This window comes from Hermetia illucens, chromosome 4, assembly GCF_905115235.1.
Source record: "Hermetia illucens chromosome 4, iHerIll2.2.curated.20191125, whole genome shotgun sequence".
In the NCBI taxonomy this organism is placed as follows: Eukaryota; Metazoa; Arthropoda; class Insecta; order Diptera; family Stratiomyidae; genus Hermetia; species Hermetia illucens.
In genome coordinates, this window is record NC_051852.1 from 148,365,456 (window position 1) to 148,378,027 (window position 12,572).

At 44.6% G+C, this 12,572-nt stretch overlaps 1 protein-coding gene across 1 annotated transcript; it reads right to left on the minus strand.

Annotated features, from left to right (window-relative positions):
* Positions 1-1,402: 1,402 nt before the first annotated feature.
* LOC119655533 (F-box/SPRY domain-containing protein 1) lies at positions 1,403-12,237 on the minus strand. Its single transcript, XM_038061447.1, has 4 exons — positions 11,638-12,237; positions 3,680-3,953; positions 3,470-3,560; positions 1,403-3,370 (listed from the first exon to the last, which is right to left on the minus strand). Exons 1-4 carry the CDS (start codon positions 11,943-11,945, stop codon positions 3,276-3,278), a joined length of 768 nt encoding a protein of 255 aa, XP_037917375.1. The 5' UTR covers positions 11,946-12,237; the 3' UTR covers positions 1,403-3,275.
* Positions 12,238-12,572: the final 335 nt, after the last annotated feature.

Consider the following 12,572-nt stretch of genomic DNA (forward strand, 5'->3'; position numbering starts at 1 on the left):
TCAACGCCCAGAATTGCTGCTTGAAGTGTTCAACGCTTGCTTGGGTAAAGGAGACCCGGAGCATACCGATCGCTGTGTATGCTTGACACGGCCGGAAAAGTGCTCGGGAAGCTCATCAGGAGTGGACTCGCTGAAGCGATCCGCCCTGCCGGGGACTTATCCGCAAGGCAGTTCGGGCTCAGAACAGGGAGATCTACAGTGGATACAGTTATGGAGGTAGTAGATGCGGTTTATCGAGCTGAGGCACACAGCCGCCGATATCGACGGATAGTGCTCCTCATAACGCTTAATGTCAGAAATGCCTTCAATTCCGTAAGATGAACAGATATACCAAGCTATCTCTTGCGGATATTGAGGGATAATCTGAAAGACCGCTCCCTGCTCTATGAGACGCTAAAGCGCCAAAGGAGGATGGAAATCACGTTGGGAGTAGCACAGGGATCCATCCCAGGGCCGGACATCTGGAACGCTTCCTACGATAATGTCCTGAGACTCGATATGCCCGAAGAGTCGCGTCTGGTCGGTTATGCAGACGACGTTGCGGCACTGGCTGCCGGACGCACTGTTGAACAGGTGCAAAGCAGACTTGGCATATTGATGCGACGAGTAAACGGATCGATGACTGCTCACGGTTTCAGCCGTGCGCTGAAAAAGACCGAAGTAGTCATCTTGACCAGAAGGAGAATCCCAACCCTGCCATATCGATCGGCGAGTTGACTTTAGAGTCAAAACCAGCGGTCAAATACTTTGGTTTAATGCTCGACTCGAAGATGAGCTTCTTCGAGCAAATCAAAGCAGCAGCGTACAGGGCTGCAGCTGGAATCGCGACCTTGAGTCGGCTAGTGGCGAATGACGGGGGCTCTATATCAACTAGGAAACGTCTCTTTATGGGAGCAATGCAGTCGGTTCTGCTCTATGGTGCGGAGGTATGGGCTGATGCCTTTTACAAGGAGGTAAATCGTAAACGCCTTGTTCAAATGCAGAGGCGTGGAGCTTTGCGAGTGGCGTCCGCTTATCGCACCGTCTCCGAACCGGCTGTGATGGTGATCGCGGGAGTGATCCCCGTTGCCCTCTTTGCCAAGGAGCGCAAAGCTATCTACCGTCGTAAGGGCAAGAAGTTAAGGGAGGTGGTTGCCCGTGAAGAACGTCAACGCACCCTTACCGAGTGGCTTTCTTGGCAAAATGAGCCAAGGGGCAGATGAACTGTGCAGCTCATCGATAAATTAGACCCGTGGTTGAACCGAACGCACGGTGAGATTGATTACTTCCTTACCCAACTTCTAAGTGGACATGGAGGTTTTCAGTCTTACCTGCACACAGGATGGAGAAGGCGCGATCTCCTGATTGTGTGTTCTGTAATGGAGTGGCGGACGACTTCTTATTGTGAACAAGATTGAACTCAAGCGGCAGAGGGGCCGGATGGCAAGAGGTTACCTGAACTACCAACTACCTTCCTCACCTCCCCTCCCGTTGGTGAAAGGGATTGCCTGACTTGAAAGCTCCCAAAGCCGGGAGAGCAGGAGGGCTAGCCCGAAGTAATGTGTCAAACGGTTCCATACTATTTCTCTGATGACAGGGAGGTGTTTAGTTGCTGGTCCGACAATATGCTGTTACGAGAGTCCAATACTCTGTGCGTAAACGCATTCACCTACCCTACTCGCAAAAAAAGGGTAAATGGCAACCATATAGATGAACTGGTCGCACTTTTAATCAATCTGGCGTTAGAGCACGTCGTCTTGAAGCTTCCGGTAAGTCAGAAAAATGACGCACGTGAGACAAGACAACACAATCGACGAATATACTATAGAAAATGTAGACAGCTTTATTTAATTAGGCGCACGTGAGGGTACCAGAAATCCGACCAGATTAGAGGGTGGACTTATTTTGCAAATAAAGCGTTCTATTCCGTACTGACAACTTTAAAGGACAACTGCATACACAGGAGTGCGAAGACCATCATGCAAACATCTGATAACATGCTGAATGCATTTTAAAGGAGAGTTTTGAGAATCATTATTGGGCGGGAGCGCGATGGAGATCCATTCCAAATCAGATGCAGATGATGTACAAAATGTGTATGGAACCAGACGTTCCTAGAATCATTAAGGGGCAAAAGTTACAATGGGCTGGCCACGTCCAACACATGGACAACGTTCGAATGCCTTTTTAGATAGGAAGGAAGCACCCGCAGGACAAAGATTAGTGGGAAAAGCGCTAGTCGAATTAATAGATAAAGATAACACATCTCATCGGTTTCAGGAATTAGATGACGCGATTGAAGGATATTGGTAGTGGTGGTGGATTCAGAAGGACAACATCCAAGACGAACCACACTCTTTATACTAGAAAATTTAAAACTATCCATGAAAAGTTATTGTTAGCAAAGCTAATAAACCAAATGATCGGATTTTTCCTGCTTAGCCTTTACTCGTACAAAACGAGAAATATAAGTTCTAGCTTGGATTACATAAATGCTTTCTTTCCTCTCGCATTGCAATAATTGCCGGGTCAATCCGATACGATATACTTTACTGGAAGTGATTTAGTGGGAGCATTAGAAGCGCATTAAATTATACTACAACAAAAATTATAGAACATGATTATTGCTGACAATTTCGTGGGTAGAAAACAAATGTAAAATCAACTTACCTATTGACGAAATTTTATGAAGAGAAGAAGGGATGGCGACGAATGATCAACTTCTTAATTCTAACGACTTAAATTTTTAGAAAAATGATTTTTCGCACTTGTCGCAATAATAGCTTTTTTGTATGTTTTCTTTTCTATAATTATCAAAGTTTATTATAATTTTTTGGGTTTTTCGCTTTGATTTTATATCAAAAATCGTCTTTATATTCAAATTCTTAAATCGAATCAATCGAATTATATATGGAGGGTAATTCTCACCTATGTCTTTCTTTGAGTAGAATTTAACCACATTATATCATTTTAAACTTACGCTTATACAAGTTTTTCCTATCAGTTTTTGGTTTTTTATTTAAGTTTAATAAATAATAATCCTAAGTGTCTTCTGTGTCAGTATATATATATAAATGTGACGTCTATAACCTAATAATGTAGCGAGTCATTTTCACTTTTAACGAAGAAATGTGAAAGAGTTTTTGAGACTGACAAACTAATACTTTTTTTACTCTTCAATATTATCGATAAAATAGTTGCCTTTTTTGTTATATGTTTTCCTATCGCTTTGGTGAATGAGTGAATAGAGTGATGATAGTCGAATTTCTCGAGTAAACTCGACTAAATGAAAACAATTAGCCGTCCAAAGGTGGACCTAAGTAAACCATTGACACTTCTGTATTGCCATAAACCGCTGATACAGTTGGATAAAGCTTCTTGTCAGGTAAACCTGAAATAAGACAATTAATGATTTGACAGTGAATTGCGAACTTGACAATGGTGGAAGAATTAAAAGCAGAATCTTGACGTGATAATATTGAATACATACCTCGAAACGCCACTCCTAGAAACTCGTAATTTTTCTCAAATGACAACGTATTGTCATCGCAATCTAAAATAACTCTAATTCTTTCGCCTACCTGTGAAGGAAGAAAATGTCCCATTGTTAGTTTTTACAAATGCAAATTATAACCCAATCAACTAACGTAAATCACAATGAAAAACAATAGAAAAAAAAGCATTTTAAAACTGCTCTTACTTGATATTTCGGGGCATTATTTAACAGTGGATAATTTCCTTGCGCGTCCCCATTATGTAATAAATGATTATCGACTAGATTCCAGCCCCAACTTTGATCGTCGGAGCCAAGTAGCGCCACGTAACCGTGACACTGTAGTGCGGCTTCTTTTGTTGAAATTCCAATCACAGCCACTGTTCCTAATGGTCCTTCCCATATCACCTCCCATGAATGTCGTCCTTGCCGGAATCCAATTTTGCCACGGGTACCGTCTGTACTTTGGGCGACTGGGTTTCTGCAAGTGGTAATATGAGTTTGTATTAGATAAACAATCCAAGTTCGAATATTTAGACCTTTCTAAGCGAACATTTTGTAAATGCATCAAACATAAGTAAATAAACAAGTAGGGGAGCTGTTGGTCGCTCTAGGATTGAAAGGTTTTGCGTATTTTTTGAATGGAGGAGTTATAACGGTGCTATTTGTATGTAGCTAAGAATTCAGTTGTTTCCAAGACCCTATATCGAGAATAGGCACATGCATTACTACCTACCAACAGGACAAGTGATAAGCATTACTGAATAGGGCAAAACGAGTTTGCAAATAAAACAGTTGAATTTAAACTTTCCGGCGCGGGCATTCTATTGAATCGATGCGGATACAATTGATTCTCTTTCCGGCTATAAAGCCTCCCATAAACGAAAAACATTGCCATGATTTAAATGCGATTGTCGATAATCAAAAGGCCATCCTAAGTGGCCGGAGACGAGGGGAGAGCTATCCCAAGAACCTAAAAAGATGGCGAAATTGAACGTGAAGGTCCGCCAACAAATATTGAAACTCCATCGAAGTGCTCCGTCGGCACGTGCTTACATGCCTCTGTGCTAGCCAGGCTTGGAAATGTGGTGGGGAGAGTCAGTCCTTCGAACACTTCGATTCCTCACGTGTCATATTACCGTACAGGATCATGAAAAGAAAAGAAAATCACAAACACACGAGATGGCATTATTTTTTAGAGCCACAACCGACAAAACTATGTCATTGAAAGGGGAACCGTGTTAAAGCGAAAAAATTTCTAAAGAACGGATTACATGATTTAAGATTCCTTCAGTAATTGGGAAGGGGAAGGGGAAGCCCAAATATCTAAAATATCTAGATGTTTTAAGAGAATTAATTTAGATTTGCTTCAGTTCTAATAAAAAAGTGTGGATGGCCCGATGATACATTTCAATAATAAAAAGACAGAGTAGGGTTGGTAGGTATCAGTGGCCGCTCCGTGGAGCCCAATTAGCGCTTTTGTGCACCGTTTTGATGCCACAAACTCCTAAGACCGTGACTGTTGTTATGGGAGCAGGGACGCAGAGTCCAGCCAGCTCGGATCTTCAGAGCCAGCCCGTAGCATTCACGAAATAAAGCAGCTCTTCCACCCTACAGCTACAAATGTCTCTGAGGTCCCCAAAGAATGGGTTACCCAATGCCCGCAGCCTGACTCTAGCCAGAGCTGGGCAATCGCAGAGAAAGTGCATGAGGGTTTCCCTTCCTTCTCTGCAACTTTGGCAATGCGAATTATAGGGTATGCCGAGCCTAGCGGCATGGTCCCTTATGGGCCAGTGCCCCGTGCAGACCGCCGTAATCTTGAATGCATTTGCACGCGTCTGCCACAGGAGCTCTCGTGATCGGGCTATGTTATAAGCAGGCCAAATTCTCCTTGACTTTTTATCATCGGGAAATGGAATATTCTATCCCTACGAAGCAGCATTTGCGGGAAGTTTTGCTATAATTTTGCAAGTCGGGAAACAGGAAGCTCACCATTTCAGGTATGAAAGGTTTTGTTTGTTTCTTGTGTGAGTATATTCGAGTGCAGAACTATCCCATTTGTATGTAGCCCGTAATTTCTCAGACTACTCACTTTAGTGTGACATTGATATTTAGTACTTTGGGTTGCAGTAAATTTACACCATAAAAACGGATTTTGAGCTGGTATGATTTTGCTCTAAAAAGTCTCACCATAGGATCAAAGCTCTTACTGTATAAAATTATGATCATCCCAGTCCTTATGTATTCCTCGGAAACTTGGGTTCTTAGCAAAAAGAACTGCGAACTCTTGGCCGCGTTCTAGAGAAGAATCCTCCGAAGAACTTTTGGCCCCCTACATGAGGATGGACGATTCCGCAGCCTACATAATGACGAAATCTATTAGCGATACTATGACCGTCAAGTTGTGAATAAAATCTGGCTCAATATGGTAAGGTGGGCGGATCACTTAATCCCTATGGATAAGGATGATCCCACCCGGAAAGTCTATAACGGCAATATCTATGGTAGAAAAAGAAGACGAGGCAGACCCTGCCTAAGATGGAGCGATGGCGTGGGTCAGGACGCCAGACAACTTTTAGGGATATCGAATTGGCGGACCTCAGCGCAAAACCGGCATTTCTGTAGTTCCTTATTAAGGCAGGCCTAGACCGAATACCAGTTGTTGCGGCGTTGATGATGATGATACATAAACCAGTCGGTATACCGGAAGCTGTACATATATGTATGCACCTACATTGAATATTTCCACTTTACTGCATGCACCAAAGCATATGTGTGCATATGTGTGCACATATATAAGTACAAAGTTGGATACCGCTGGTGTTAACGTAGCTAGACAAATACGTTTTTCAGGGACCAACTGTCCCCCTTCTTCAGTATTTTAACTTTCATAATTTGGGTTTTTATAGCTATTCCTATGATTATAATATCTTAATAAGGCTTCTCTCCTAGTCCTTCCTAAAAGTTCCACCACGGTGGAAAAAGGTTCCTCAAACGGTGTAGCAAAAAACAGCACAGCAAAACGCCATCCAATCCATATTTGATCAGCTCTACCCAACGCCAAATTCCAAAGAAAGAAGATGGAAAGGATGGCCATAACACAAAGCATTAAGTCACTTTACACCAGGCTAGAATATAGCATACTTCATGCTTACTCCGCACACTTAAAAATCAGCAAGAACATCCATGGAAGAAAGGGCGACATGAACGACATATGGGAGAAAATAAATAGGGCCCACACCTGCGAAAGGGCCAGAAAGACGAGCATACTGGAAAAGAAATTGAAGGCACTCACGACAACACAAGCGGGCCAGGGTGCAATAGAGAAACCGAAGGAACAATTCATACCCAACTATGTGATCAACAGATCCAAAGAACACTTTACCCAGGAGCAGCTTTCACTTCTCAATAAAGGCTTGAACCTCGCCATAAGGGACCCCACTTTCGCCAAAGAGGACATCATAATTGACAAAATTACATCACAAGAAGAAAAAGTCAGCACCCAGGAAGAAATTAGGCGACTAGTGACCAGACCCCCCCCCCCCCCCCCCCTTCTCCGCCCCAAGTGAATGGCCACAAGGAAAAGAACATCGTCCAACTACCAAAAACCATTAAAGAATTGAAAGAGAAACCCGTTTTCTACTTACCACCGGACAAAGGAAACGCAATGGTCATCATGGACAAGGGAGCATACGGTGACTTGGTACGGAAAAAATTAAAAGAAGGTAAGGGACACGTCCCGGAAGGACCCTCTGTAAGACTCCGTTAAAAGAGTGGAAAAGGCTCTGGCTGAATGCAAACCCATTATTAAGAAAGCAGCCGGATTGAGAATGCCTAACCGATCTCTGCCCAGAATCAAATGCCTCCATATTAATCGCATTGCTAGCTACGCAAGGCAGTGGAATCCACTCCCGGAAGATGGCCGACGAGTTGGCCGCTAAGACAATCCGTAGGTGATATAGCTATCGTGCAAAGGGCATTAGGATGCAAACGAACAGCTGCTAGCAATGTAAGCTGAGCCCTTAATTCCGTGAAAAAGCAGCAGACGATCAAAAGGTAAGTGTAATCCAAGGAAAATTTGTACTGCAGACTTGAACGCACCGTACCAGGTGCTGCATCTGTACTTTATGTAATTCGACTTTGTTAGGCCACAGCACCTTATTTGGATGCGCAATTTTCAACCTCACATATCGTTTAAACATCGTTTACCTTGACATTGCGAAACTTTCTTACAATTGAAGAGAAACCGACGAAGATTCACGACACCGCTTGCATCGGCTTTTCTACAACATCAACTCAACTTCACAGCAGGTGTTTGGGAGCACTAAACGACGACCTAAATTTGCCACTTTCCCCCAATCGAAGCCAAGCTCACCCGAAGCTACAGGGTATTCAAGGCGTCCATCAATTGGACGCGGTTCGTTTTCCAGTACCACTGCTAAACAGCACTGCAACGATCGGATGATAAAACACTTCAACTTTATTTTTCTTATATGAAATTTTTATTAAATTATTAAATCAAACAAAGTTGGGCAGACTGGGCCCCCTGTTGCTCCGTTGGTTCTCTTGATTCTCATTCTGCTGTCGACGGTGGTGCTCAAGTGTTTCTGCTCCGGGGGTGAGTTTCACTTCGGTCCTTATCGAGTTTTTTTTTTGCGTTTCCCGCTCGTTGTGGGGATCGGACGACTCTTCGTTTTCTCCAAGTATTCTGTCTATTATCGTAAATATTGTATGATGACACCGCTACAAACGCCTTCGGCGCCTCCCCACTCTCCCTGGCCACAGTGGCGATACGAGTGCCACCATTTTGGCAACGTAACCAGGAGGCCTGGTTCCAACAACTGAAGGCCCAGTTCGCGCTCGCGGCCATCGCTGCTGATGCCACACGATTTAATCACGCATTCGTTGGCCTTGACGAGGAGTCGACGCTCTGGAGAAGTATTCCTACACAACATTAAAGGGCATCCTCATCAAGTGACTGTCGGTAAGTGAGTCAGCAAAGTTGAATCACTTACTGGCGGAGCTCACCTTAGGAGCTTTGTATTTGGGTGGTAGGTCCCCACAATACAATTTGTTACCACCGCATCTTTGCCGACAAAGCAAATAAATGTATCAGCCCCATATTAAGCATAGACTTCCTAAGTCACTATAGATTGCTAGTGGATCTGCAGAATAAGTCTCTTATAGACCCCGTAACTTGGCTCAGGTCTTGAGGAAATCTTGCCACCTGCGCTACTGTCAGTCTTTCTATCATTTTTGTGGAAGTAGCCGATCCTTGTATTCGCGCGCTTCTTCAAAAATTCAGCAACATAAATATTGAAAGTAGTCTCTCACAGCCAGCTAAGCACAACTGGTTCCCCGCTCTTTTCTAAAGATCGTTCATTACCACGCCAGAGGCTTGCTGTTGTTAAAAAAGGATGCGACACACTTTAAAGCAGGGTATTTACAGACCATCAAATAGCTGTTCATTTTCTCCACTACACTTGATTCCAAATTTCAATGGAGACTGAAGACCATGTGAGGACAGATGTCTGAATGCTCAGACCATTCCAGACCGCTATCCCATACCATTCATCCACGACTTTACGCACAACCTCGCTACCTGCCGTGTTTGCACGACCTTGGACTTAACCAAGGCGTACCTTCAAATCCCTGTAACTCCAGAAGACATTCCGAGATGCACACCCTTCGGACACTTCGAGTTCACAAGAATACCGTTTGGTCTGTGCAATGCCGCGCAAACTCTTCAGAGGTTCATTCACTCTGTCCTGCGAAATCTTAACTTTTATTTTGTGTACTTGCATGACGTTTTGTTCGCTTCTTGAGTCTGAGCATTTGGAACATTTTGAATGCATTTTTCAACGTTCCCTTGGGGCCGGTCTTGTACTTAACGTTGAAAAATGTTCGACGGTTGAAGTGTTTAGACGACACGATTTCCCCTGAGGGAATTCAACCGGATCCAGACAAAGTGTTGACCATCACAGACTTCCCACAACCTAAAACGATCAAGGATCTGCGAAAGTTTTTGGGCATGTTAAACTTCTATCATCGTTCCTTGCCCAAAGCCGCACAACATCAAGCGATCCTCAATACCTACTTGTCTGAACCCAAGGCCAAACACTCACGCGTGATTGCATGGTCTATAGAGGTCGTCCAGACTTTTGAGTTAGCCAAACGACAGCTGGCGGACACTACACTCCTGGCATGTCCTCGAACTGATACACTACTTGCCGTATTCGTCGATGCCTCAGACATCGCAGTAGGTGCTGTAAAAGGTGAACCAAATCTGCCAGCTCAACAGAACTACAGTACTTATGATCGTGAGCTATTAGCCGCGTACATGGCGATAAAGTACTTTTAATACTCCCTAGAAAGCAGGCCGTTCACAGTGTTCACGGACCACACGCCTCTTACCTTCGCTTTTAAGCAGAAGCCCGACAAAGCGTCCCCTCGCCAACTCCGACACCTGAGCTTCATAAGCCAGTTTACTTCGGACATCCAGCACGTGTTCAGCAAGGATAATGTCACGCGTTTCAGAAGTTAAAACCCTTGCCACGGTTGATTTTTCGGCAATCACCGCGGCACAGAATGATGAAGCGGTGCTTCAGAGCCTCAGGGACAACTCCAGAAAAATTTCGGAAGTTTCCCCTTTTCGACTCAACTTCCGAAATACTCTGCGAGACCTCTGAAAAAGGACCTAGGCCATATATTCCGGTCGCTTTTCGCAAGGAGACATTCCATGCAGTACATGATTTTGCGCTCCCACGCATTCGGACAACGAATTGGCTTGTCACTAACAAATATTTTTGGCCCTCAATGAATGAAAATGTGAACTCCTGGGCCAAGCAGCGTATCGCGTGCCAGAAATGTAGTCACCAAAAACGTGCAGAAAGAAGGGGGTTCATTCACACGATCCACATCGAAATTAGTGGCCCCTTGCGAAATTCGCATGGCTTCAAGTATTGCCTGACAATCATCGATAGGTTCACGCGGTGGCCTGAAGCAGTACCTCTGGTCGATATTTCCGCACAATCGTGCACTGAGGCACTTTGTCGGGAATGTATCCCACGCTTTGGAGTTTCCGGCCGAAGTCAATACTGACCAGTGAATGCAGTTCGAGTTTACCCTGATCTCGGAGTTGAGCAAACTCTTAGGCTTCAAACGCCAGCGGACCGACTGCCTACTGCCGACTGCTGGAACTCTGGCATACGACACTGAAGGCCGTTACAATGGCACACGATAGCTCTTCGTGGTCATAAGTTGTGCCTTTCGCTTTACTCGGCCTGATTACAGCCCATCGTGAAGAGTTTGCCGCTTGCTTCGCCGAGCTAGTATATGGGGAGAATTTGAGACTCCCCAGTGATCCTGTGTTCGATACTAGGTCAGCCTTTTCCACTGCTGGGCTTTTTTGTGGCAAGATTAAAATCGCCCCCGTCTTCCCGTTATTCTTCGACGAGGGTTAACATCCCCGAGGATCTGGATGTTTGCACAGACGTCTTGGTTCGATTGGATGCTTCCCGGAAGTCCTTGCAGCCACCAGATGAGGGTCAAATGTTGAACAGAGGGGAGCAGGCCCAAGGGCGTCTCCGTATCCAGGCTAAAGACTTTTGTCTCCGTATCCAGGCTAAAGACTTTTGTCTCCGGCTGAGGTTTCGAGGAAAGAGTGCACGGCGCGTGAGATTCGATCTGCGCCTCTAAAGTTGGCCACCCAGGAGTCCAGTATCAGCTGGGGTAGTACGGAGGCGCTGCAGTGTGGAGTCGATTAACGGAGATTCGTCTGAGGTCCACACCAGAGCGGCGTAATTCCCCACGAAGCTGCAGGTCAGATAATCGGCATTTTGCTGGACTAATAGAGCAAGTGAACGCTTCAAATGAATATTTAAGTCATATAAGGGTTGCCTCCTGGGTTAGTAAGGAGATTCGTCGGTAGCTTCCTGAGCAATATAACAATGATTTTGGTTACAGAGACCAGCCAATGCAGCGATATCGTATAACATAGACAAATAAAGACAATTCAAGGCAGTAGAAGAATGAAGTTGCTAAAATGCCTCTAGCATTTACAGCAAGATCTCAGGATCCAAAAATTATAATAACTCGTCTACCTTTGCAGGACCACATATGCTTCCAATGTTTCCAAGTGCAGTGAATTCCAAAATCAATCTCACCTGTGCAGAGTGAATCCATTTGGTTTTATGTAGACATTCCTCGAGCAATCGTTCGGGTTCCAGGCATGGTAGAATGCCCTCAACTTCGCCTTGTATGTGGGCACCGAAGACAGGAGGTCCGACTTGAGCGCTTCCTCGGCCAGTTTCCGCACGCAGTGCATCCGCCAAACATCATTGTTTTCATCGTTCAAAAACCAATACCATCTTTTCGACACCAGCGAGCAGTTACGCAAATCGCGGAGGTCCAGGTACGAAAAGATGCTTTCAAGTATATGATCAGGGAGTCGATTTATGATCGGTTCGTCCATATTTTCTTTTCACTTTCGCGAATTTAATTGGCGCGGCACCACTCAAGGATTTGCAGAGATCCGCCTGTCTGACACGGCTCGTAATTGACTGCGAAACGGGTATGCGGACGACGAATTCTTGCGGTTCTAATACACGCGTTAGCGAGTTATATGGTTCCGTAGTGAGATTGTCGTTCGCGACACGATTTTTCTCAATTATAGATTCATTTTCCGGTAGATAAGGCTCACACACAGCACTATATTCACTTAGAGCAGGCGATCATCCGAGATGTGAAACGCACGCATGACAGAAAGTTTGTATCGAACCGATGACAGTCCGACGAGCTACTTGTCACTTATGACAACTTGAATGAGACCGATTTGTTGTCCCGGTATTTGGTGGTCCTTGTTGGGGTGTCTGATTGGAAATGGGACATATTCGAAAATGTAAACATTTACTATTGGCAAATGTAACTTTACCGAACTATTTGTACAATTTGAAGGAAGTAGACAGCCTTTATTTTATGTTTTAATAGTCACCCATCTGAATAAACAGACCGAATTGGGAATCAAAATTAAAACTTTCGGAGTACCCTCAGCGAATATAGCGCCACGCTGTCCTCAAATCACCTAACTGACGCTTGTTTT